Genomic DNA, 26,963 nt, shown 5'->3' with positions numbered 1-26,963 from the left:
ACGGAACGCCGCTCTACCTACAGACCCTGCACTCGACTGGGAAAGGAGGCGTTATCGGCCTCTGCTTCCTCGCGCGATGCAGCGGTTTCCGTCCGAATCCAAAATGGCGACAGAGTGACTTTTTCGGTTTCCTGTATTCAATTATAATAATTCCCGTGAAACACCTGACTTGGTTTCAGTTGGTATACAGCGCGGTGGAGGCGTGAGGGGAAGAACAGGGGGAGCGTTGCCTCTGTAGCGTCTCCGCGCCGCCACCTTTTTTCTTTTTGACGAATTGACGAAAAGGCAAGTGGCGGCAACAGAGAGAAATTAGGGACAGAGAGAAATTAGGCGGCTGGAAATGACTTTGTTACTGGTCCAACTCGACGAGGGGTGACACAGGCCTCCCTGGTAACCGGGCGATCCGTTTCTCATGGCGCCGGGCCGAGTTCCCCCTTCGCCGACGCGGGAGAGAAAAGACAAACGTGTCTTTCACCGACCTTTGCGACTTCCCGAGGCAAACGGAGAGTACAGATGAGTGCCGGGACCCGCTCCTGGGACTATTTGTTATCGAGGAAGGGTTTGTTTGTGTGTGTGTGTGTGTGTGTGTGTGTGTGTGTGAGTGAGTGTTTCTTTGGCTGGGTGAAGTTAGGAATCTAGAATAAATGATCTCTGCCGACAGGGAGGTGAGGCGGCGCAGTCAAAGCGCAGCACATGGGAGTTGATCCATGATCAACCGGTGAGCCGCACCGTGGAGAATATAACGGTCTTTATTCAACCGTGGTTCGTATTTTTGTTTCCTCACTTCTCTGCCGTTCCTGTCCCGCCCCCCTCCCCCCCCCGTCTGCCCTATCAGCTCACGGCTCCTCCGCCTCCCGGATCCGGAGAGTCCGACCGTTGCACCTCGGCCAACGGCGGCGTCCCGGACAGTCGGCGGCGCCGAGGGCCCGGCCTCCCCGCGTCACATCATCTGGGCTGGTCTTTGTCCCGTGACGGGCCCCCGGCGGCAGCAGGTCTGGTGGGGGACTCCTGTCCGCTCGTCGGACGCAACTGTCGGACACCAAACGGGTGATGAGTACATGACGCGGGGGGAAACGCAAACACTTCGCAAACTGACGTGAGGTGCGTGCAGAAGCGCTGCACGTAGCAATTATTTCTTTTTTTGCAAGATCAGATAATCTGCCGATTGTTTTTCTCAGTCAACTGTTTTAATCGATTCATCTATACAATGTCGGAAAAAGAGTAATGGATGGAGCTTTTTTTCTGAAAGCACAGAAGTGACAGGTTCAAATTGTCAGGCAAAAATAACTAACGCAGAGATACTTCACTTCAGTTTACCATCACAGAAAACAAGAAAAGCCGCAAATACTCAAAACCGAGGGGCTGGAACTGAGGAATAATTGTGAATAAGAAAAGAAAATAGGGCTAAAACAGTTTAGATGATTAGTAAGTATTAGTATTGATTAGTAATCGACTACTAAGTTAATCTGCAACTATTTTTAATAATCGATAAATTGGTTCAAGTAGTTTTTATGAAAAAAAGAGTCAAAATTCTCGGATTTCAGCTTCTTAAATGTGAATATTTATATAATATGCGCGGCGGTATGAATGACAAAACTAGAAAAAGAGAAAAACTCCCCGGGCCAAAAATAGGCGGCGCCGTATGCGGTTGCTGGTGCGGCGCCGAGAGGCGGAGCCAACGCGGGAACGAGCGGCAATGGAGCAAAATGAGAAGAAAAACCTACGCAGAAATATAAAGTGAGGTTGCAATTTAGATCAGACACAAGTTTTGCTTGTAGCAAGCTGTTGAAAGTATTTTATGGCAATTCCAAAAGTGAAATGGGCCCACGCTGTGTAAAGAGCATACACGACTTTAACGGCTTGTAGACTGTGAGCTGGATTGAGTTAAGAAAAAATTCAAATACGCAAACGAACCTGAAGTGAACATTAAACTGAATTTGAAATCTTCTGGGAATCCGTTGACGACGAGGTGAAACGAGGCGACGTGCGGGCGGCGCTGGAGGTCATGTCGATGGGGATCGCCCAAAAGTCGGTAGGCTTCATCCTCTGGGGACCATGAGAGTCCGGTGCAGCGGTCCATTAGTTAGTTGCGATATTTTGTTAGACTGGACAAAGTCTGCTAGCATGGCTAAATGAATATTCTGTCCTTTGGCTCGGTGCCATGACATCATGTCCCGGGATTTTTGCGCATTGTGTGTTTTTGTGCAACCACTTGATATTCCGGAGACAAGTCAGTAGCAAAAGCGGCCGCCTGAGGGTCTTTATGCTGGTTGCTGCCCAGTAACGTCACCTATAATGGAATATATTCCATCATTAATCCCTTAATCCCTCACAGTCACGGCACTTTCGTGTCAAAACCATTCATTCTTAATTTCTGCGGCGATACCACTGTGTTATCACGCCGTGTGCACGACGTGCCCCGACAACATGACCGACATCACTACATTCATTTTTTCTACTCAAGGTGCTTTTGTTTTTACTCTCACAATATAACTTTTGTGAATGAAACAGGAACAGTCGACCTTGTGCAGCCTTCTTTCGGAGTGGAAATAACCTGGAAAACATCCCTCAAACCGAAAGCTCCGGACAGCGGAGTGCACACACACACACACACACACACACACACACACACACACACACACACACACACACACACACACACACACACACACACACACACACACACACACACACACACACACACACACACACACACACACACACACAGTACAGTATATCCTGTCTGCCCTCTAACTCATCAGCAGAAACACATGATAACCAGCTTTTCCTGGAGCTGATCTCTTCCTCCTCCCTCAGATGAGAAGCTGTTAGTGAGGGAGGGAGAGGGAGGGAGAGGGAGGAGGGGGGAGAGAGAGGCTCACAGACATGGATGTTTGTTTCCCAGCCCTTCCACCGTCTCCGTGGGACGACCCTCCCCATCCGCCCACCGACCAACCCCCCCGACCTAATGGATCAAACAAAGGACATCATTTGTAGGCCAAGTCTTTTCTGAGCGTCTCTCTCCTCAGCTCTGCATACCAATCCAATACAGCCCAAGGAAAAAAAGCCACGCCGTGGTACGTGTGTGTGTGTGTGTGTGTGTGTGTGTGTGTGTGTGTGTCTGGGCCGGGTTGGAAGGTCTGTTTGCCTCTCCGCCAAGCATCGATTTATCCTTTCCTCCAATTTATTTCTCCTCCTCGTCCCTACGATCCATTCAGATCTGCCTCTAGGGGAGGAACTCGGGGTAAAGACGTTGTCAGGCCCCGTCGCCGTCGCCTCCTCGCGCCGGCTCAAAACTCATCTGCGAAACTCATCTACAGGCCCGGGGACCATGTGTGCCCCCGCAAGGGCGTGTGTCGGGCGGCGGCGTGCACACAAACAGAGCCATACCTGTCGCCCGAGCAGCGCACTGATGTCACCGCTGTAATTGGCCTGATAATGGAGCATAAAGGACGCGGCCACAAAAGGCTGCGGTGACTGCGAGAGAATAATCCCGACTTTGAAAGAGAATTACGCGGGAGATGATTAAGCGGAGCACAAAATGCTCTCTAATTTTAAAAGGGAGTCTTTTCCCTAGTCTTTTTTTTTTTCTCTTCTTTTTCTGCAGTCACAACCGCTGGGAGAATCAGGACTTATGATATTTAATTATGCCTCCTATTCAGGCCCTAGACGCCGCGTGCGAGGAGATATGATCAGAATAACAATATCTCAAGTCTTGGTTCGACCGTCTGATCCCTATCGCCGCCTGTATGATTCTGACATTTTCAGATGTTATTACTCAGACTCAAGGATTTGTATCCCAAAGCCTTGACGGTGACGGGGAGTGTTCAACAGAAATGCTGCATCTGCACAAATCCCTCTCTCGTACCCGTTCGCGCACACACACACACACACACACACACACACACACACACACACACACACACACACGTGTGGCGGAGATCTGCGAACCATTCCTCAGCGTCGCAGTGAGCGACGCCTGGCACATCCTCACACCTGAAATTGATCAATGCAGATATGTCCAGAGGGAAATTGAAATCCATAGGAAATTAGGTTGTGCCAGTGATTTATTGGAATAGTAAATCACAGTGTGTGTGTGTGTGTGTGTTTCCAGCTCTGTGTACAGTAGCGTATACCTGGGGTCCGGCTGGTTTGGTGATGTCGGCGGCCCGCACCTTCCTGTCTCTCTCCATTCGGTAGATCCACTGGATCAGGCCCAGAGGAGGGCGGCGGCCCGTCTGGTGCGCCCCCGCGTGAGGGACAAGGTGACGCGACCCCATGGACACGATGCTCTGCAGGGGTCTCCCTGGCGAGAAGGAAAAAGAACAACAACAAGACAAAGTGTAGAACGGCTGATGGAGTGTTGTATGGCACAAGGTTTTTTATCCAACTGTCAAGAGATGGCCAAAGATAAAATGAGTGTCAAGTGGTCCAGAGGTAGAGATGAGAAAGTAATGACAATACAACTAAAAAACTTTTTTCATGGTCTCTTGTCGACTCGAAATCCCTGAAACCGTATTTGTTAGTATTCAAAAGTTTTTTTTTAATATTTCATCCTTTAGATTTTCACAAGTTCACATCCTACATTTTGATATGATTCAATTTTTTCCATCAGAAATTGCCGTTCAATGTATTTTGACGGTGGTTTTTAGTGTTTGTGGTGCCCACCATTCCCACGCAGGATTCAAATTGTCTTTACACACACGAGGGCTGAGCGGTACTAAGTTATATAGTAATATAGTATAAGTATGCACTGTTAATTGGTAATTTTACTTTGCCTATGCTCATCAAACATTTCCTTCTGGGGCTACTTCACATTGGCAGCACTGAAATGGCAAAAACACGTGGTGGCTTTTATTGTGAAGCGGTCACAGGAAATGGGCCAAGACCGAAATAAAGAGGTCAACTTGAGATGTTTATGACGTCGCGACTAACTCTGGTGAGAAGGCAAGAGAAATCAGCCGTGCTACAAGCAAACCAGGCCGAACTTTGCGTGTTGGATCCAATTCATTGAATGGTTTCTTCAGCAACATGAAAATTAAATAAATAGAATCCTTCTGCAGTGGGATAAAACATTTTCATTTATCAATATCATTTATCTATAATAAAAAAAAAGAAAACACTCTGATACCGGACATGCAGCTGTTCCCTCTGTGAGTCACACAGCTAATGTTTGACTTCAACCATAAATCAGGGGCTTAATCCTAAACTTGCTCCTTCAACAACAGCAGATCCAAAATGGCCTCCCGGTCGGATTGGGGGTTCCTCCACTTCCTCTGCTTGTGAATGAAAGTCTGATCCTTTTAAGGGTGGAACTGTAAGACAAGTACACTTTCGGTACGAGAGAAGAAAAAAATCCAAAAATACATATCCGACATTGAGCAGTGCGAGTCTCTTGGAGGAGCTTGCAGTCGTGCGTGAATGTGCAAATAAATCCAGAGGGCTTTTTCTAAAACAGAGATAGTGTGTGAACCCCAACCGGAGCATCCCCGTCCCACACCCTTCCCCTCCCTTTTCTCGTTTCCCAGGTACACTGCTTGTGCTTTAGCTTGTTTTTGTCCCTCTTTAATTGCTTTTTTTTTTTTTTTTTTTTTGCAGGGAAGAAGAAAAGACAACAACAGGCCGACGAAGGCTGCAGCTAATGGAGAGGCTGTAATTGTGAATGGAGGCATTCAACCGGAGACGTCAAGTCCGTGAATTGCGCCACACAATACCCAGCGTCAGGCTGCTCAGATCACCGACCAGTCACCAAGCGCGCGCACACGCACGCACGCACGCACACACACACACACACACACACACACACTGAACCCCCTCAGATCACTGGTGCTGAGAGGAGGAACGTAATCACACCTCAGCAGAGAGCGATACACCGAGGAAGGGAGGAGAGGAGGAGGAGGAGGAGAGGAGAGGAGCTGGAGGGGAGGAGAGGAAGAAGAGAGGAGGAATTATATAAGGAGGGAGGAGGGAGGAGGAGAGGGGATGGTGAAATTGATGTTTCCTACCATTTGATTTGGGCCATAGAGCCCAGGAGGCAGATCGGATAGAGCCCCACGCACACACACACACACACACACACACACACACACACACACTTACGCACACTTACACACACACACACACATGCACGTACTGTTTGTATACAGACTCAGACATAAATGAATCAAACGCGCACGGTTTTCCTCCTCACACCCACAAACTCACACGCACGCACACGACACACAAACATATCAATACACAACTACAGTGTGCGTGCACGCTTGCAAGTGTGAGCGTTGAGGTACGCACACACTTTGACGGACAGGCACGCAGACGCAGACGCAAAGCCCAGCGCAGACTGTGCAGCCGCGGGGGCTACGTCCAAACTACAAGTCCAGGGAGTTTCTCGCACGCCATCTTGGTCGCTGTTTGCACGGCAACCGTTGCGTGACATCATCCACTCTGTTCACCGCAAGACATCATTATTACTATTTTTTTTTTTTTTCAGGGATTTATTCCCTCATTCCTGTTGTGCAAGTGTAACGAGGCAGTTTCCCTCGTGGAGATCATTAAAGGTTTTTTGTCGGATTCTGGAATAGACGCATAGATTTAAAACCATACATCCTCTTAAACACCATGTGTTGAACTTGAAAGAAGCATCACACGAACCCTCGCGCTTCCCTCTACCTGATAAAACCCACACACGTATTCCTCAGTCAAACAAACACCGTAGAGCCAAAACACACAGAAAGGCAGCAACACGCACACAACAAAGCCAATGTAATTGTATATATAAATATATATATATATATATATATATATATATATATATATATATATAAAAAACACCTCATCTCAGCGAGGCGAGACGAGGCACCTGTCAGCGCTGCAGCTCCCGCTACTACAGAGAAACATCAGGACACAACAACTCAATTAAACACTCCATCCCTGTTCAATTACTGCCACATAATCACAGCAATTTACCTTCACTTCCCGCACAGCCACCAAACAAACACACACGGGTAGCACACACACAGACACACACACACACACACAGACACACACACACACAGACATGCATACAGCGGCGGAGAAACGCGCACAAACACACGGATGAAGGAAGCTGGATCACAAAAGACACGTCAGCTCGGAGATGCTGCGGCTTCATCCTACACATCATGGAGTGTAAAGCCCACAGATTGTGTCCAGCAAATGCAGCCGGGTACGTTCGGGACTGTACATGTAGACATTACAAATACATAAAACTCTCCGGAATAAGATTCTGTAAATTGCAAATTCAGGATTTAGTAAAAATTCCGCCCCATCTTGACAAGTAATGAGATCAGAGCAGTGGCGCCGTCCTGGAGAGTTGCAGGAGCATATGAATGATATGCTACATGGTGGCAAAATGCTTCTATGTCATATTTTACATTTGGTACTATTCATCTAAATCAATAAAGTATATTTTTTATAATAGTTGAATAGAATAGTTAGGTCTAAGTACAATAATTCATAAAAACAAACGCAGCCAGCCCAGCAGCTTGTATTTGATTTAGACAAGAGCAGCAGAATTATAGTAAATTTGGCATTAATCTGATATTTTACATTGGGTTAAAATATATTTCACCTTAGATACGATCCATTGAAATCAATAAAGTATATTTTTATAATAGTTAAATAGCAGGTGTAGTGAGGTCTATGTGTCACGGCGTTTGAAGGAGCCAAATGAAGGGGAGAAGGAAAAAAAATTGTCTTCAAAAATTGTCGTAAAATAACAAAATCCAACTCTCCAAACCTTTAAAATCCAAATCGCCGAAATAAAATAACAGAATTGCTGAAATTCATTCATGGCTTTTGGTTTTGGTGTTCCAGTCGCCCCATCTGCCCCCCCCCCCCCCGAGAAAGATTTCTGGGGGCGCCACTGGATCATAGACATAGAAATCATACAGAATACTGTACAGGTGCTTTCACATAGTACGTCCAGTGGCACAGTACTATGAATGAGTTGATAATTCCTTTTCCTTCCATCAACCCCACATCTGTCGCCTTGTCCCTGGTTTTCTCCTCGCTGGACGGCATACACAGTTCATATTTGTGCCCCGGCAATCAGTTTAATTTAGCTCCGATTAAAAGAGCGGACCCACCGAGTCAGTTTATTTACCTAGCCGAAATAAATACGGTGTCGCACAACAGCGCTGCAATAAATCAGACTTTTATGACGCTTGTTATGTTCAGTTGTTGTTGCTGTTGGAAGTGTTGATTTAACTTTATGGTCAATTTGGAGGCTGCAGTTCTGTAGCGCACAGGATTTACTGCAGGCCGGTGCATCAGACTGCATTGGTTTGGGCTAAGTGTCCCTTATAAACTGGCCATGGTCTTTCTTGTTTTACTCCAGAGGTGCAAAGGATTTAACAGAGGACAAGGGGGGGGGGGGGGTGTCACAGAAAATCAGTATACCTTATTTGCTCGGTATGTGCGTGGTCTATAATAATTACCAGATAGACCTGGAACGGGACAGAAATCATTACAATCTCTCTCCAGTTTGAAATAAAAAAGTGGAGACGCTCAAGTCGAAACTAAATCTCCGGACAGAGACTGTGATTCTTTTTCCTCCGCGACTAAACAAGACACAAATCCTGCAATTCACAAGCTCCCTGCTAAATGCTTACACACACACGCACACACACACACGCACACACACACGCACATACACACACACACACGCACGCACACACACACACACACACACACACACACACACACACACACGCACACACACACACACACACACACACACACACACACACACACACACACACACACACACACACACACACACACACACACACACATGCACACACACACACACACACACACACACACACACACACACACACGCACGCACCTGTCAGCTTGCATGCAGTAGTAGTGGACTGCATGTTGCAACTGCTCTGGGGCTGTTCTCATGGTTCCAATTACGATAGATCTCAATGCTGAAGACATTTTTAGACAAAAGTCTGGCAGCACTTTGTCAGGTATCAAGGTGTTGTTGAACGCTCTCAACACATAAAATCGACACATTTTCATGAAGCATCTTTGTTTTCCCCACATTCCGACTTCAAAACACACGAGCATGTGAATGCACATTAAGCCAAGGTAAGACTAAAAGTACAGTATCGTACAGTATTTCGAAAGCATTCCCTTTGATTACATATCTGCAAATAACAAATCAACATGTGGGTGAAGTTCATCGAGGTGGTGAACCGCTACAGGGTGACGTCGTCGCGGCCAAGACTGAGGAGCAGCAACACTGTAAGGACCTGTGAATGAGGAAGCCTCGTGTGTGTGTGTGTGTGTAGACAGCAGATTGACTAACAGCTTGAACTTGGGTTAGCTCCAGGAGCATAGGGAGAGATACATGGATGGATGGAGAGAGGGAGAGGAGGAGGGGGGGAGAACCATTGATTTCTCAACAGAGAGATCAGCATCTTGACAGAAGGAGACGAGAGAGCAACAGAGCAAGACACACACGCACGCACACACACACACACACACACACACACACAGACAGAAAGGGAGCTGGGGGATCACTGTGACCCTCAGGTGAAATTCCACAACTTCTCCATCTCTTTCCAGGTTTCCATAACTGAGCCGGATTAATTTCTTGCCCTCCCCTGGCTTCTCTGATAACACGTGGCTGCCTTCTAAGCAAAAGAAAATCCAATCAGTGAAACATTCCCCAACTCTCTTAACAGCGCATTTGTTAAGGTCCCCGACTCTTCTTGGCTCTCTTTCAGGAGGACCTCCGTGACCAGGGGCAACTCCCGTTGACAGAGAGCAACAGGCGAGTCTGGCTCAGTGTCTCTCTCTCCCAGCATGCCTCTGTGATTCTAACAACCCAGACCCCCCCCCCCCCCTCCTCGGACAGGGACAGGGAGGACGGTGCCGTGGCTTCGTGCCGGTGCGGCTAACGAGGTGTGTGCACCGGGAGAGCTGACACACGCTGTGGGGGAGGGGGAGGGGGAGGGGGAGGGGGGGGGGGGGGGGGGGGACCGGGGAGGGGCAGCCAAGGGGTCACGCTGTAATTACACATCACAGTCCCTGTGGTCAGTGGCCCGACTGCCTTCCTGTGACGACTACACCGCCTCGGCCGAGGAGGCACAGACGGCCGGCGGTCGTGGGAGAGGGGGGTTATAGGAAGTTTTCCGCGCTCACTTCTGGCTTGCACGAGTTCAGAGTTCCCGCGAGCGGTCGACGCTTACCGTGCGCGGCCCGCCGGGGGCCGGAGGTGCCGTAGAGGACGAGCGTGACGGCAAGCAAGGCTCCGGCCGCCTCCTCTTCACTCGGCCTCGCGCAGCTCCTCACCGTGCCTCTGCGGTCCGTCACCTAGAAACAAACACATTAGCAAATGGCATCGTGACGTGACCCATGCGGGGGAAAAAAACCTCCAAAAGCTAATATCAGTAGAGACGTCACTGATGACTCTGGAGGACGTTTAAAAAGGTGGATCACTAAACTATTCTTTTGAACCAACTGACCGGGTTTGATCAAACCTCCAAACCGAGACGTGTTGGTGATTTTAGAATATTATATATATCAGACAGTTTTCCACTCAGTTGGACAATGAAGTTCTCCATCCATCCATCCATCGTCTACCGCTTTATCCATTTTAAGGCTGGAGCCAATCCCAGCTGACATTGGGCGAGAGGCCTTGACAGGTCGCCAGCCTATCACAGGGCCGCATACAGAGACGGACAACCACTCACTCTCACATTCACACCTACGGTCAATGTAGAGTCTCCAATGAACCTGACCCCATTCTGCATGTGTCTGGACTGTGGGAGGAAGCCGGAGAACCCGGAGAGAACCCACACACACACGGGGGAGAACATCTAAAGTCCACACAGAAAGGCCCCGGTTGGTTTGAACCGGGACTCGAACGCAGAACTATTATTATTATTACCTTCTTGCTGTGAGGCGAAAGTGCTAACCACTACGCCACCGTGCAGCACCAACGAAGTTCTATTCTATCCCATTCTATACCCATATATGTGCCTTTCTATTCAAATTGCCATGTAGACTCCAGTCGAATTCTGGACACACCTCAAAGATGATTAAAGCAAAGAGGAGGCATCTCACCACAAGTGTGGCACCAGCAAAAGCTCTGAAAATAACTCAGTTTTTGATTTGTAATAGGTTGAAAGAGTGTCTTAACACGAGACGAGTGTAAGATTAGCAATTTTCCCCCTTACGAAATTCAAAGTACAAAACATAACAAAGTGTGCAAAGAGTGAAGGGGGACTTACCATACGTGTCCGTGTGTGTGTGTGTGTGTGTGTGTGTGAGAGGGTATGTGCGAGCGCTCCGAGCCGACCACAGGCCCGGGCACGGCGGCCCCCCGCCGGGCGCCACATTGATTTGTTGTTGGTAAACAAGCAGCTGGACGCTGCAGGCGGATCGATGCGCCTCTCATGCTCTCCAGCCTCCCAGCATGCCCCTCTGCCGAGTCGACGCGGCTCCCCGAGGAGCGGGCGACCCCGCCGTCGCCGGGACGCCTCGTCAGTAAGTAGTTCTGAGCGACCTGATTGTTTTCCCCGGAGTCGGGAGTTAATTTATTAAGGGACTCTCCGGACGCAAGGAGCCATTGAAATTTATAAAATATTCCTTATGACTGAAATCATTTTATAGTATGAATGTCATAGCAGTAAAGTATTATGTTGTCGTGTTATCAGCCATGAGAGCGGATTATCTTCACATTATAATTGGCCTCTAGTTGCCTTAATATCGACCGATAACTATACAGAAAAAAAAAATTGCTTGTTATGCTACTGGCATGATTCACATAATGTGTAACTACAGTGGAGTAGAAACTGTGAGAACTACAAGCAGAGGGAGAGAAAATAAGACGGAACGGGGCATAAAGAAAGGAGAAATTAAACTGACACCAGAGAGACAAAGAAATTGAAAGGATTAGCCGGAGCGGAGGAACAGAGGGGAGAGGGGAGGGGATTTCAAAGCCAGACAGAGAGAGAAACTACAGAGGAACAAAAAAAGGAGAGAAGTGGGAGGATTAGTGATAAGGGAGAGATGGAAGGATACAGAAACAGCCGAGTGTCAGGGAGAGGAAAGTGAGAACTGGCGATTGAGGCGGAGCCCCGAGAAGAAGAGAAAGGAGAGTTCGGGAAGAGGTGGTAAAACAGAGGCGGTGGGTCGGGAGACAGAGAGAGAGAGAGAGAGAGAGAGAGAGAGACAGAGAGAGAGAGAGAGAGAGAGAGACAGAGAGAGAGAGAGAGAGAGACAGAGAGAGAGAGAGAGAGACAGAGAGAGAGAGAGAGAGAGAGACGGGCAGGAGGACGCAAAGTAAGACAGATGAAGTGAGATGAAAAGGGGAAAACACCTCGAACAGACGGCTCTGTGGCAGCTCTCCTATTCAGAAGGAGAAAAAAATAGCTACATTAGGCAATATTAAGATATTGAGTTGCAATTTTCCCTTTATCAGCATCTTCTCCTTGTTTATTTAGAGCCACAGTGTGTAATATTCAGAATAACTTAATCACAGACATTTCATATATTGTCCATAACTAATGTGCTCATATATGTATAATATGAGTTGAATAGAGTTCCTGGAGGTGGACCCGACCTCCGCGCGAGTCGCCATGTTTGCTACGTCGTCGTTGCACAAGACGGTTGCAGGGTACGTCGCGTTCGCGTTGAATTGTCTGCCGCTGTCGGTAACAGGAAATGGGATCAGCGGTGCGCCGCCGTGAAGTGTCCCCAGTCGGTCGCTCAGTTGGCTGCGGTTTGCAACTTTACCACCAGATGCCGCCAGAAAATTTAAAAAGAAATGACACACTGGGGCTTTAACAGACGCTCGTGAGTTGCGTGTTTTGGTGCAAGATCATTGACCTCTGTTGTTTTTCATATTGACCATTCTGATTTGTTTTTATGTCTCACTCAGTCAGAACAACAATCTACTTTTTTATTATAATATTTGTATTTCATATTTTACATTTTGAGGTCGGTCTTCAGGCATCTGTCCAGCCACGGTGTAACACAAGTAACATTAACAAAAAAAGCTCTTTTCCATTTCAAGTGTCCCAGAAAAGCCATGACAGTGTGACAGCGTGACAGTGAATCAGCGTGCACAATGGCACAAACCTGAAAACAGAGCAGTGAGATGGAATTAAGTCGTCGTTAAGTTTAATAGTTGCACCTAATGCTTTTCCTGCTGTGACAGCTTCCGGCCGCTTGCACGCGACATGGCGCTCCGATGTTTCAACTAATTCCAAATCGTCATGACATTGGAGACAAGAGAGGGGCACGAGCCGTTCGCGTCGACGTCTGAATGAATCCGTTTCTATCGCTTTAACCTCTCGGAGCTGCGGTCGCACTGGGCAACTGTCAGATGGAAAAATGTGAAGCAAGGAAGTTGCTCGAAACAAAACGGCACAACGCTGGAATATGAGAAGGATAGATAAACAGAAGCTGCAGAAATAAAACCCTGAAAGGAACCTGCGAGTTGTGTTGTCTGCGCCGGAGGGGGGGGGTTCAGATGGGAGGGGAGGAGGAGTCTTGCTGCGTCTACATATGTAAAGCAGCGGGGAGGCAGCAGTGTGTCAGACGGAGGCTCTGGCCCAACCTGAGCTCCGCGCTGCTCCCTCCAACACATCAATCATCCAAAACAGGACATCACAGCCGCACTGCATGCTGGGAGACACACACATACGCGTGCGCGCGAGCATGCACACAGTGTGCGGGAGGCTTAAATAGAAACAACTGAAGGAAACACACTGAGTTGCATGCACGCACGCACACACACACACACACACACACACACACACACACACACACACCGTACAAATACGTATTGAATTTCAAACACATGCTCATACACTCAGAGGTAAATCCTAGAATATTGCAGTGCACACACACACGCACGCAGCCGCATACACATAAAAAAAGAGTCACACGTCTCTGAGCCTCGCAGCCTCACACACAACGCACGCAGACAAACAGAAATAGGTACCCTGTGCCCACAGGGTGCCCTCGCCCCCGACCATCTGCGACGGGTGCCAGCACACAGTGGGTGATATTTACATGAGACCCACCACCACACCTCAGCAAAAATCCGCACACACACACACACACCCCCGCACCCACACAAGTGCACACACACACACACACGTGCACGCACGCATGCACACAGAAAAAAAAAGAAAAGAAAGAAATACCCACAAAGGGCCGCTCGGATCGCTTGATCTCCCAAAACTCATTAAACATGCAGATATATGCAAATATATGCACCTCTACAAATCCACCTTGGGCCAGAGTGAGTGAGCGAGCGTGTGTGTGTGTGTGTGTCTGTGTGTGTGTGTGTGTGTGTGTGTGTGTGAATTTGTTACCACTGTTGCAGCTATGGAGGCTCTGACATCACGCCTGCCAGACTTGATGATGTGTGTGTGTGTGTGTGTGTGTGTGTGTGTGTGTGTGTGTGAGAGTTTGGTAAAGTCTGGAGATGTTTGCACTCTTGTTTACCAGAGGTAAAGTGGCACCTCTCTCTGTTACAACACTGCATCAATTTATATTATTATTACCTTTGGAGGGAATTAAACTTTTATTTTTAAAACCTTAGTTTAAAAAATACGACTAATATCGCCGCTAAAAAATGAGACTCTTCATTAATTCTAGCCGTCTCAATTCCAGTTCAGCGTTAAAAGCACATGATGTGGTTCTTATAATATCTGGTGTTCTGTTGAGTCTGGATTTTCTGAATAAGTCTTTATGCATATTTTTGAGTGATTAACTTTGTTTTGCTGTGAGTAAAGTTTTCAGGAAACAGCTGATTAGTTTTCACCAGATAACGTGACACGGATACTGTATCTCCACACTGCAGCTGTCGATTATTGATATTGACACAAGATATCGATAACCCTAACCATGAAATTTGATATTTAATATCTTCAAATATGAAAGTGAAGTTTTAAAAGAAACCATCACCAAGGTTCTGTGTTTTTCCCACAAGGCTCAAGAATGGACAAAACATTTTATGACATTTTTTAAATGTTCTAGTGTGGAATCCCATCTAAATATTCCACTTCTAGTTTCTGCAGTAATATTCCATAGTTCTTAAATCATGTGCCGGTTGTTGTGCTATCAGTTCGTCACCATGTGTGTTTGGTTTGTGGGAGACGAGGGGCGAGGAACAGGAGTGACTCCAGACGAAGCACCAGGGATGATGGTGGTAAATATGTGATCTGTCAGTCATGGCCAGCGCGCGCGTGTTTGTGTGTGATTGTGTGCAACCACAGTGCTGCAGGCTAAATAGCGCCATTATTTTCCAACAGCTCCACTAGTCACAGTCATCTTGAGTCTCAAAATCCTCTGGGAATCAGAGATGTCGCTGCTCAAAGACCGCTGGCACCCTGCGACAGACACACACACACACACACACACACTCCCTGCGGGCAGGGCTGCGCGGAGTCACGTGGGGTGCAGAGGAGAGTGATGTGAATGTGTTCTTATATTTTAATTCATCTCTCTGTGTTTGTGGGTGTGTACGTGACGCAGCGTCTCTGAAAGTAGGGCACAGTAATGTCCCTCCCAGTACACGCACACGCTCACTTTTAACATCTTAAATCGACCATGTTCTGCAGCAGGCCGACAGAAAGGCACGATTACCAATTAAAAGACCATTTGCTGCATTTCGTACAAATACACACGCACTGAAAAGTAGCGGCTCGCATGTATTAGAAAAAGACATATTTTTCTCTCTCGTCTCATTTCATCTAACCAGGCAGACAGTTTAGTCCAGTACACGAGCTGTGACTGGTCTTTACTATGCAGTGTCACGGCACAGAGAAATACAATTTTGTAAAAATCCTGCAGAAACAGGATCAACAAAATCCCAGGAACATGTTCCCTGTTAGTGTGAATGATCCCAGGACACACCGACTCACGTCTGTTTGCTTTTTGTAGAAGGTAATTCAACAATGAAGCAAAACACCAATTCTATTTACCTGTATTTGCATTGTGGTGGATATCACAGAGAGTTACATCTCAAACTGCAGATACGACTAGAGGTGAGCGAGAAAATATTGTTTTTTAATATCGTCTGGAAAATTTGGTGAAGTGCCCCTTTAAATGATCCCATCTGCTAAACAAACGGCTTGAACTCTGACAACTTTCCATTGTGTAGAATGTATCACTGCATGAGGAAGGACCTAGTTTAAAGAGGGAGAGGATGTGTGTGTGTGTGTGTGTGTGTGTGTGTGTGTGTGTGTGTTATTGTGGCAACATTCACACCATGACAAAATCTCCATCGAGGCAAAGTTTTAGCTCGGTATCCAAACGTATGGAAACGCATATCACACGCACAGGAAGCAGATTTGCATTTGGTTGCAGAAAATATGACAAACTAGGAACAGCAAAAAGAGAACAGTGATTTCTTTGCTTGGACCAGTGACGAGACGGAAATGTTGGTAGGTGTTTGCAACGCTCAGTCTGGATTATTATATGGAGAGGAGGTGAAAATGAAAGTGGAAGAGAAACAAGACATAGAACGAACTAGAGAGAGAGACGGAATGAATTGACGCGGGGTCAAGACAATACGTGGTGCACCTTCGTCTGCCCATGAACTATCCTCAACAGTCGACGCCATTGACATGATTCATATCGACGCTTATTGTTCTGAAACCTTGTCAAGTCTGGCTCATATTGCGCACGGCTGCTTGAGGGGGTTGCTCTCCATCCTGTGTGTGCGACCGTTGACGGTGAAGCCGCGGGGCCGAGCCGAGGCGCCGCGGATGGCGGCGGAGCGCGCACAGGGGAGAGAGCGGATACGAGGCGAGCTCTCACAGCCCGGCGGTCTCGTCAGCGCTCGCCTCGAGCCACAGCGCTCGCTTCCCTTTTCCCTTCTTCAAACTCGCCTTCCACCCTTGCACCGCCGCGCTTTTTCTTTTGACAATCGTCGTCATGACGAATCAGTGCAGGCTCCACGTAGACCTTCGTCCTCCTTCCCCCCCTCCTCCGCCGCCCTGAAAAGTTTTAAAGAATGATCCAGCAGAGGGTCCGGTCAAGGTTTTGGAGTTGACCCTTCACTCCCGAGCCATCGCTCCGTCTAACTACCAGTCCTCTGTTTCTCTTGTCTGGTCTCATGTTTCCGCCTGCGCGCCATCTCAAGATGCGATTGGCACGGCCGCTTCGAAAACGAGAGTGGAAAATGTCAAAAACCGTTGAAAAATAGCACGTGTGAAGAGATTTTTTTTGTCCCTGGAACCAAAGTACGGGAAATTGTTGGACTCGGTACCTGCGACTTATCCGACAAAAAATAGACCATCGGTAGAAATAAACTTTGTGAGAGCAATGAGAGATTTTTTGCAACAGATTTTAATGTATTTAAAAGTGAACCGGAGAGTATTTTAAGTTTACCCGTGTTACCGTCCACTGGTGTCACACTACATGCTATTTTTCAGTGCCCTGTATTTATGATTGCATGTGCACATGTTTCTCTCTAATTTATGGTAAAGTTGACAAGCAAGTGCTAAACCAACCAGTGTGTCCGTGCGTATGTGGCGAACAGTGGTACTCTGAGGCGCGCGGCACGTCGGACGCGGGCGCTGATTCGCGTTGCGAGCATCGCGGCGAAAGCTGGTCTCGGCCTCTCCGGTAATGAGCGGCGCCCGGCGTAGTGCGGCTCGGGGCTTTGCGAGTCTCTCCATCCCCGTCTCACGCGACACACCGGGGTCCCGGTAATTGGTCACAGAGGGGACAGTGCATCTGCACGAGGACGTGGGATAAAACACAGAGAGGGAGAGAGAGAGAGAGAGAGAGAGACAGGGGAAGTGTGTGTGTGTGTACGATTGTGTGTGTGTGTGTGTGTGTGTGTGTAAGTGTATGATTGTGTGTGTGTGTGTATGTGTTTGTGTGTGTGTGTGTGTGTATGTGTGTGTGTGTGTGTGTGTAAGTGTACGATTGTGTGTGTGTGTGTGTATGTGTCTGTGTGTGTGTGTGTGTTTGTGTGTGTGTGCGTGTAAGGGTACGATTGTGTGTGTGTGTGTATGTGTGTGTGTGTGTGTGTGCGTGCGTGTTTGTGTGTGTGTGTGTGTGTGTGTGTGTAAGTGTACGATTGTGTGTGTGTTTATGTGTCTGTGTGTGTGTGTGTGTGTGTTTGTGTGTGTGTGTGTGTAAGGGTACGATTGTGTGTGTGTGCAGGGGGGGGGGGGTAGGTGATAGAGGACAGGGGGTGGGTGTCTTTCATCTTCACAGCTTTTTCTCTATAAACCTCCAACTGTTTACAAGGACTGACGCCTATTTGCACACACACACACACACACACACACACACATACACACACACACACACACACACCTCTGCTGCTCCCACCCACACGTATACAGTAAACGACCTCAGCGCGCTACTGTCTGTGAGTATGGATTCTAATCAGACGTAGGCAGTATTGTGTCTGTCAAACCCGGCCAAGGTTACTTAACCTTCCAGGCTTAATTTCCCTTCCATTTTACCTCCTTCCTCCGTATCAAACATCAGCACATTTATATGAGAGAGAGAGAGAGAGAGAGAGAGAGAGAGAGAGAGAGAGAACAGGAAAAGAAGAGTGCGGGGAGAAAAATGAAGATTGCCATGCTTGGCTAAAGCTCCGAGATGAAAGTAGAAGGATGATTCACATTGCTGTGGCAGAATGAAGTGAACCAAGCTGCGCTGCGCTGCGCTATTTTTAAACTTCTATGCACCACCGCTACCGGAGGAGGACAATGCAGCGAAGCGGTGCAAATATTCGAAATGGTCGGTTTCCAGGAGGGTATCTGAAAATTAGTAACTAAGCAATTCGCCGAGACTTTTGATTTTGGTTGGATTTGGTCAGTGGGCGGAGTCAGCCATTGCTTGTCATCGTGCTGTACGGCGGACTGATGCAGACAAATACATACTTTCTTTCCCCGGATAATTTAAATTCATATCAAAGGCATGAGGGGTGCGGAGAACATTTTGAAGGTCATCTTGGAGGATATAGTCTGGTGAATGGAAAGTTTGATTTTAGTGTAAGGCTAATTTGACTTCATTGTTCAGAGTAGGCAAAAGGTTTAAAACAGGAAGACAGAAGAGAAGCTGAAGAAACATGCGAAAAAAGTCTCAAACGGGAAAAACTGACATTGCTAGAAATTAAAAAAAGAAAACAAGGCGTTTCTCTTGTTACTATTCTTTTCTCTCACCCGGAGGGTCCACAGGCCTCGCGGCCCCTCCCCCCAGCAGTGCACGGTCATCAGGGTCCAGTTTTTCAGGCCGGCGGCGGACGCGTCGTTGGGTCGCGCGTCCAACAGCAGCGACACCGTGCCGCCCGGCGACTCCAGGCTGATGGAGAGGTCACCGCGACACGCGGCGCTCACGCTCACCCTCACCTGGTGAGAGACACAGGCGGCAAGAAATGGACAAAAGAAAGGGAGGACGGTGTATAAAGACAAAGAGCGATATAAACATATCATCTTCCAATGATGAGTGAACTTGCCAGTATCACTGTGGCTGTTCATTGGCGGTGACGGAGGAAAGTTAAATAAGGAGCTGTCTTAGTAAAATGATAAAAAGGACTAGACCTTACTATCTAATAAATACTTTACAGATTAAATAATCAAATTCTTTTACCTTAAATGTCAAGAAAGTGTGGGGTCATTCGGAAACACACATTTCAAAGCAACAGTTGGACATTTTGAGAAATAGGTGTCTTTGCATATTGTTCCTCCAACTTTGGGCGGGAGAGAAACATCCCGTGTTAATTTTTTTTACTTTGGTCTTTGTGCCACAGCGTCATATGTTCATTCGTGTGATTCAGCGTTGCTGGTTGGTTCCAGGGGCCCAGAGCCAGCTTCTGCAGCCCAGGTCCCCGACCTCCACTGCCAGCCGCGTGGCAGCGCAGCCGACCCCAGCGGTCCTCCCTGCGAGTGGTGGGCCCCCAGGATGGAGAGGGTGCCACGTAGCTTCTTCGGACTGTGCCCGGCCGGGCTCCGTGGCGAACCCGGCCACTAGGCGCTCGCCGACGAGCCCGCCGCCTGGGCCTGGCTCCAGACAGGGGGCCCCGGGCTTCCTCGGGGCCCCCGCCACCCTAAGCTTCTTAGGGTGAGAAGCTCAGTCATCCGCGAGGGGCTCGGAGTGGAGCCGCCGCTCCTTTGCGCAGAAAGGAGCCAGTTGAGGTGGTTCGGGCATCTGGTCAGGAAGCCCCCTGGGCGCCTCCCCTGGGAGGGGGTCCAGGCACGTCCAGCTGGGGAGAGGCCTCGGGGTAGACCCAGGACTAGGTGGAGAGATTATATCTCCACACTGGCCTGGGAACGCCACGGGATCCCCCAGTCGGAGCTGGTTAATGTGGCCCGCGAAAGGGAAGTTTGGGGGCCTCTACTGAAGCTGCTGCCCCCGCGACCCGACCCCGGATAAGCGGTTGATGATGAGATGAGATGAGATGAGAGATGCTGGTTGGTGGATTATTCTATTTTTTAACCTTTGTACACAATCGGTGTAGTCCCCCCCCCCCCCCCCCCAAGTTTATTGTGATGAGGATATAATATAATATTTAATATAAAAGACAGAAATAACAGTGTAGGAAAGGAAGGGAGCCTGAAAATAATTATTCTGCAGCCTCTCATTACTTAAACAAAAACAGACAAAAAATGACACATTACACAGACACTATCTCAATATGCAGAAACACGCAGGTAAACATAAAGAAGAATCAAAGATAAGAGCACAAACTAGAATAAGAAGAAATGTGCAACCAAGAGAAGAATCCTACCATATGGTTTGAGAAGAAATAAATATTTTTCAATAGTGTCCTTAAGGCTGGAAAAGAAAAAAGATAAAGCCTTCAGTGTAACATTCAATTAATTCCACGACTGTGAATCTGAATAAGGTAAAAGGAGGGAATTATTTTTTTTGCCTAGTTGAATTTGAGTGACTTTTTAATGGAAAAGATTCAAAAAAATAGATAGAAAAAAAGTATGCTTGCAGTTCGTGTATTTGAACGTGAATAAACACTTTTGGAAAAAACCCCCACTTTTAATTCATCCCTTGACATTATAGTGTCAGCTTTCTAAGAAGAGGAGCAGATGGATCCTTTTCCTGTTTGAACGTGAAATCTTTCTCAGAAAACTTCTTTTGAATTACAAGTCATTTGGTGACGGATAGGTAGCAGCCCAAACGATATCGCAGACTGTTATGAAGATATGAGACTGTAATAAATGGTTTGATGAGAAGAAGGATGAAGCTGTTTGCAGTCTTTTGTGCTAAGCTAAGCTAACCAGCTGCTGGCGGCAGCTTTTTATTTGACCCACACACAATCTTGTCTGACTCGCAGCAAAAGAGAAAATGCCGGACTATTCCTTTAAAAAAAAAAGGATGCCATTTGCTGTCCTCGGCATTGGTATCTGAGAAGACACGTGGGAAACGTGGCTCAACAAACGTTGTAGTTTCCCTCTGATCAGTAACAGTGGCCTGCTAACCTGTATTGTCTCCCCCACGTTCACATCCAATCAAATCAGCGTAAGCTGCGACGTTGTGTGTGTGTGTGTGTTTGTGTCAGACAGACGGTCAAGGCGACGACCCGTCCGCAAAAGATGAAGACAAAGAAACGTAGGGAGCAGAAGAAAACAAAATTTAAAAAAGGCTGACGAGAATATTATCTAAACGGTTTAAAATAAGCGTATGTGGCCTTCAAGCCCGCTCGCCCCCCCCCCCCATCACCCCATCCCCTCCCAGTAACCCCTCTCCCCGTCCCTGTTCATCACGAGCAGCACATCTGGTGTGACAATGGCACATCGCAGAGAGAGAGAGACGCCGAGCTGCAGAAAAGACTGACAGCCCCGCTCCTGTTTACGGCGTGTTACCACGGCAACACATCCATCAATCACACCTCGCAGCGACGGCCTGACCCACGCTTTCTGCCGGGGAACAGAGCCGCAAAAGATGAAGCCTTTTCAATTTACATGCTGACACACTCTCTCTCTCTCTCTCTCTCTCTCTCTCTCTCTCTCTCCTCGCTACTTCACAAGTACACACACTCCCGAACACAGATCGCTGGCACTCAGACACGCACGCACATCGACACATACGGCGAGTGTCCCTGCTGACACAGTCAAACATAAACACATTTGCATGCGCGCGCCTGTACTCGAGAAAAAACCCCACCATTTTTGCCATTTTCGGCAAATGACACAGCCGACGGAAATACACAACACAGTGAGATCCTTTTTTTTCCTTTCTCTTCTTTCTTCTCTCTTCCAGTCTCGGGGAGGAAACACACGACACAGAAACGTGAAAACAATTTGTGTGAAACCTCCGAGCTCTCCCGCCGGTCGTTTCCCGACGCGCCTCTAGAGTCGGATCCTGTCAAGGTTAACGGGGGAACGCGGGCGTGAGAGCAGCTTTACAGCCGAAACACAACGAGTACATGAGAAGATGTCTATCTTTACATGATAACTGACTTCCCCACAATTTAAAAAAAAAACAGTTTGACATATTATCTGAAGTAGGGGGGAGCAGCTATAGCCGTCGTCCACGAAGGCCATAAGATCTACCCGATGCGACCAAACTTTTTCCTGGGCGGGAACAGTGACTTCTTAGACTTTGCAATGTAGCCAGGAGCCACGGCCGCGGCCGCGTGGTCGGGCCAGGACACGCTAAGAGATCGCAACGTGATTGGTCGGCGGTTGGCAACCGGCGTAAAAGGCGCATTATCGGCACCTCGTGCTCCGGAGATATTAAAATGTGGCGGAAGGGGGTTTAGATCTTTTGATTTTTGAAAAAAAGCTGTAGTTTGATGTTAACGTTAGTGTGCAATGACAAGGAACCCTTACCCCGAACCCCAACCGTAATCCAATTTAAATGAAACACACCATCTGACTGCTTCCAAAGTGTCAAATCAATACAACTTTGAAGGTCCAGTGTGAAGGATTTAGGGGGATCTATCAGCAGAAATGGAACAAATGTGATATTCATAATTATTTTTGCATTAGTGTTTCATCACCTGAAACTATGGGTCGTGTTTTGGTTTCCTTAGAATGAGCCCAGTGGATGGATGCCAAGAAATATCACATAAAAAAAAAAACATATTCAAGTTATCACTAAAATTAAACATATGCATTTTAAGCACTGTACTGTATGTTCCGTTTGAAAACTCCTCACCTGAACATGCTCCAGACTACTAATCTCATTGGTCCTCCCACGGCAGGCCTCTGATTGGATGTCCACACTGATCCCGCCCCCTGGAGAAAGGATCCTGACCGATAGAAATGAAAAATAAAAAAAATCCTCACACCTGTCCAATAAAGTATTGACCGTATAGACGGAGAAAAAATAAAAGATGAGATAAGGCAGGCAAATAGATATTACGGGGGTCATATAAACATACCAGAAGAAAAAGCTGATAAAAAGCTTCTTCTTTTTTTTGTACCTGCTGGGATCAAGTGTGACGTCTTGGGTGCATCTCCTCTGCGGAGCGACGGCGTTGAAGAGTGCAGCCTGCTGCACCATCAGCCCAGCGTCCAACAGTCCGAAGCCATACCTGAAACAAGCAGGAAGCACGGGCTCTATTACACACTCGTGTGTGTTCCATGTATATGTTAAACAGAGAGCACGTGGTTTACCACTTATATCCTCACACACACACACACACACACACACGTGTATGAGCTGGAGGTTCTTGTTTTTTTTTATGTGGGCGGCTGAATGTGCTGCAGGAGCAGAGTAAGTGCTAATGGCCCCGGCATGAGGAGGCAACAAGTCATCGAGGAAGATGACGCCGTCCTCTGACACAAATCGCCGCCCGGCGCCGCCGTTTGCGCCGCCGGGGTAATTACGCGGAGGATGGATCCTGAACAATGTGCCATCTCACGGACTGTAATCAAGCCTCATTATTCATTCTCTACCACCCCGATATGGGCGCCGGGCAACACAATGGCCGCCTCCTTAGGCGTCATCACTGCCTGGTGACTTTGTGACCGTTGGCTGTCTCAGCCCCCCTCCACTTTGCCGCCGCTTCGCAATCTCTTTATGTCTCCTCGGGAAAATCATCCGCTCTCATCTTTCCCCCGTTGCCCTCTCTACTCCACAGAGCAGCCCGCCGTTCAGTCTTCCCCTTCCTCTTTAAATTCCTCTTCACTCGCCTCCATCAGACCTGAATTTCTTGCATCAGAACTCGCCTCTGCCGCTTCAGTGATGCTGAAATCACAGTCCTCGTAAGTCTCCCCTTGATTCTCCCACTTTCACACACTCTCTCCCCTCCTTCCCTCTCTCTCTCTTTCACTTCCTTCTTGTTCAAATCACAGTCCTCTGACTGAGTAACCGGGTTCCCTTCATCCCTCCTCCTTTCGGAAATCCAGAGGGGGTGACAAAGAGATAATTTCTGCCATTATTACCATACAAACCTTATGCCGTTAATTTGCAATAAGTGAAATTCATTATCCTGGTGACGGGGTCTCTCTCTCTCTCTCTCTCTCTCTCTCTTGCAGCAGCACCAGAGCGAGAGAGACAGAGACAGGAGAACGCAGAGGGCTGATCAATAACTCAATCTGCTGCCCTGCATGGGGCTGCGTCTCCTCTGTCTCAGACCGTCGGTGTGCGTGAGGAGGAGAGGCGGGAGCTGCAGCCCACACCGCTCTCGTCCTAACAGCACGCCGCGCGATCAATGGACACAATCTAATCAGCCACTATCACCAGCGATGACTTTTAGCGTGTAGGGGCCCCCCCCGCATAATGGCATTAGGGCAGACGGGTGTGCGGGGCTGAGGTGCGGGCGCTCGCCGAAGTTCAAGGTCATTTCTGTTTTTTCGGGGGTGTTTGTGAAAGCGGTGAGGAGTCGGAGCAGATGCCCCCCACCCCCCCCCGTAGCCCCTTGGCGAGAGCTGTGCACCTATTAAAATGCCATAGCTCCCGCGGATCGATTGTGGGCCGGCCCGAGCTCCACGCACACAAAAACCCACACAGACATATATCTGATGGAGGAAGCGGCAGGAAACGGGCTTCACCCACGACACGACACCATGAACATGACAGGTCTCATGTCCCCCGCCGAAACTGCTCTTCAAGACGACTCCCGAGCTTCCCCGCCATCTCATCAACGGCAGCGAGGGAATCCGGAGGGAGAGAGTGAGCACACTGCCGCGTGTGGCTCCTTCAAATAGAGAAGAAGTATAGAGAAGAAGTGTGCGCAGGACAAGATTTGCTGCGTATCTGAGGAGGGCGGTCGCGGGATTTGCACTTTTCGGGACTTCCTGTGAAACACATGTCTAAGATGAAACAACGTCTCTTTGAGATGAAACCCACGTAATGTGTCAATGCACATCGAGCAATTAGTCAGAAGACGGAGTCTTCCAAATTCTTCTCTCCACCTCCTGCGTGGTTGGAGGGGAGGTTGAGCCGAGCCGACCACGGCGTGACAGCACATCTCCTGTCCACGCAGCACGAGGCATGTTAAACCCCCGACCCCCCGCCTCCACATATATCGAGTCCGCGGCCCTCGCATTTTCTCCATCCCGTCTCACTCCTCGACGGCGAGTGCCCTTGCAAACTCTCACTCCCTCCTTCTCTTTATCCATTAGGACGGAGGTCGCCCCCCCCCCCCCCCTCCCACCTTTCCATGGGGCCTCTTTGTAACTGTCGAGGAACCCTTTTCACTTTTTGTTCTGCAGGCCTTCCCGGGTCCTTTCTCTGTTGATATTCACACCATCTGCCAGCGGCGGACGGAGGTGCACAGCACCGCGACGAGCCGCGAGACGTCAAGATCTCAGGGGTCGCAGTCTTCGCCTCGTCTTTCGCGCAGGCCGTTAAAAACAAAGCTTTTAACCAGTGCAAACGCAGGGGCCAAAACAGACTTTTTTTCGCAGCTACCCGAGGACACGAGTGCGGTGGTCTCACCCCCTTGTTTGCCGCGGCATGTCCTGCTAAGTCCCCCCCGAATAGAAGTGGCTGTAAAGAATCACTCAAGCCGCACTAAGCAGCTGCCTGCGAGTTAGGTCATTTTCCCAGGAGCCCCAGAGTGGGCACTGGCAGGACCTCAAAAAGAGGGGACACCATCTGTTCTGTGCCTGAAAAGGTTGGTGACACCTTCTGTGGTATCAACAACTTCTAATTAAGTGGCCAAGAATGCAGCAGCGGCGGCGGCGGCGGCGGCTCCGGCGCGTGATTGGTGGGCTTTGCCTCGGTTAGTTGCCTTAGACGACAGCGCGGCAGACCCCTGGTCAGCTCCCCGCACCTCTCCGTCACATCTGGCCGTGGAATTAATCAAACACAGACAAAGGGTGGATACAATAAATGCGTGATAACTCGGGCAGCCGGCAAAAAAAACCACATTGGCTTTTGTTTTCTGTGATTTTTTTTTTTTTTTTGGTGCTCCGTAATTGAATGTTTATCAGGAGCATTAAAACCCAATGGTCAATCCTCATGCGGTGCGTTTCGCCGTATCATGATGTGCTAATTTCATTATCGTCGGGATTTTTACAATGAAACAACAAATAGACTTAACGTTGGTCTGATTGCCATCGCTCTCAGAGCCAAATCTGCTGCTCAGAAATGTTGCTAATTAGGCTTATTAAGTAATTAAGAAGAGGTCTTAATTATATCGGGGCCACTGGGACCTGCGTGGCTGCAGCCGTGAAAGCGCTGCTCAGGCTTCGTTGGATGTTGCACAGTTTCACCCAGTGCACTTTTTTTTTTATCCTGAATGTGGGCTTTTTCCCTTCATAAAAGATTTCAGAAACATTTTTTTTTTTTTTGGGACGTATTAGGCAAATATCTGCTCCGACATGAAAATCACAGCGAGAGGGAGAAGCACTCAGCAGCCTTCAACGGCACAGCCTCCAAATGTCAAGCGAATTACCTCGCATAGAGTTAAAAGTTTAATGAAATATACTGTGGGGGGGGGGGGGGGGTTTGGCACCGGCATGGTCTTAAGTCTCGGGAGAATGGGCACCGAGCGGCTCTCTCAGGCTCTACAG

At 48.3% G+C, this 26,963-nt stretch overlaps 1 protein-coding gene across 2 annotated transcripts in view; it reads right to left on the bottom strand.

Moving 5' to 3' along the window:
• Positions 1–26,963, bottom strand: part of LOC118299900 (endoprotease bli-like) — a 153,109-nt gene that overhangs the window by 5,899 nt on the left and 120,247 nt on the right. The window contains exons 14-19 of one of the 2 annotated variants that reach the window (XM_035624009.2): positions 23,423–23,533; positions 23,155–23,248; positions 19,203–19,388; positions 10,242–10,365; positions 4,137–4,306; positions 841–1,029 (exon numbers count right to left, since the gene is read on the bottom strand). In XM_035624009.2, coding sequence (XP_035479902.2) covers positions 946–1,029; positions 4,137–4,306; positions 10,242–10,365; positions 19,203–19,388; positions 23,155–23,248; positions 23,423–23,533 — 769 coding nt within the window. In that variant the 3' untranslated portion in view covers positions 841–945. The remainder of the gene's footprint in view (positions 1–840; positions 1,030–4,136; positions 4,307–10,241; positions 10,366–19,202; positions 19,389–23,154; positions 23,249–23,422; positions 23,534–26,963) is intronic. The other variant, XM_047335023.1, reaches the window with a different exon arrangement.

This window comes from Scophthalmus maximus, chromosome 1, assembly GCF_022379125.1.
Source record: "Scophthalmus maximus strain ysfricsl-2021 chromosome 1, ASM2237912v1, whole genome shotgun sequence".
Taxonomy (NCBI): Eukaryota; Metazoa; Chordata; class Actinopteri; order Pleuronectiformes; family Scophthalmidae; genus Scophthalmus; species Scophthalmus maximus.
The sequence above is the reverse complement of the archived record's forward strand: the minus strand, read 5'-3'. Positions and strand labels throughout refer to the sequence as shown.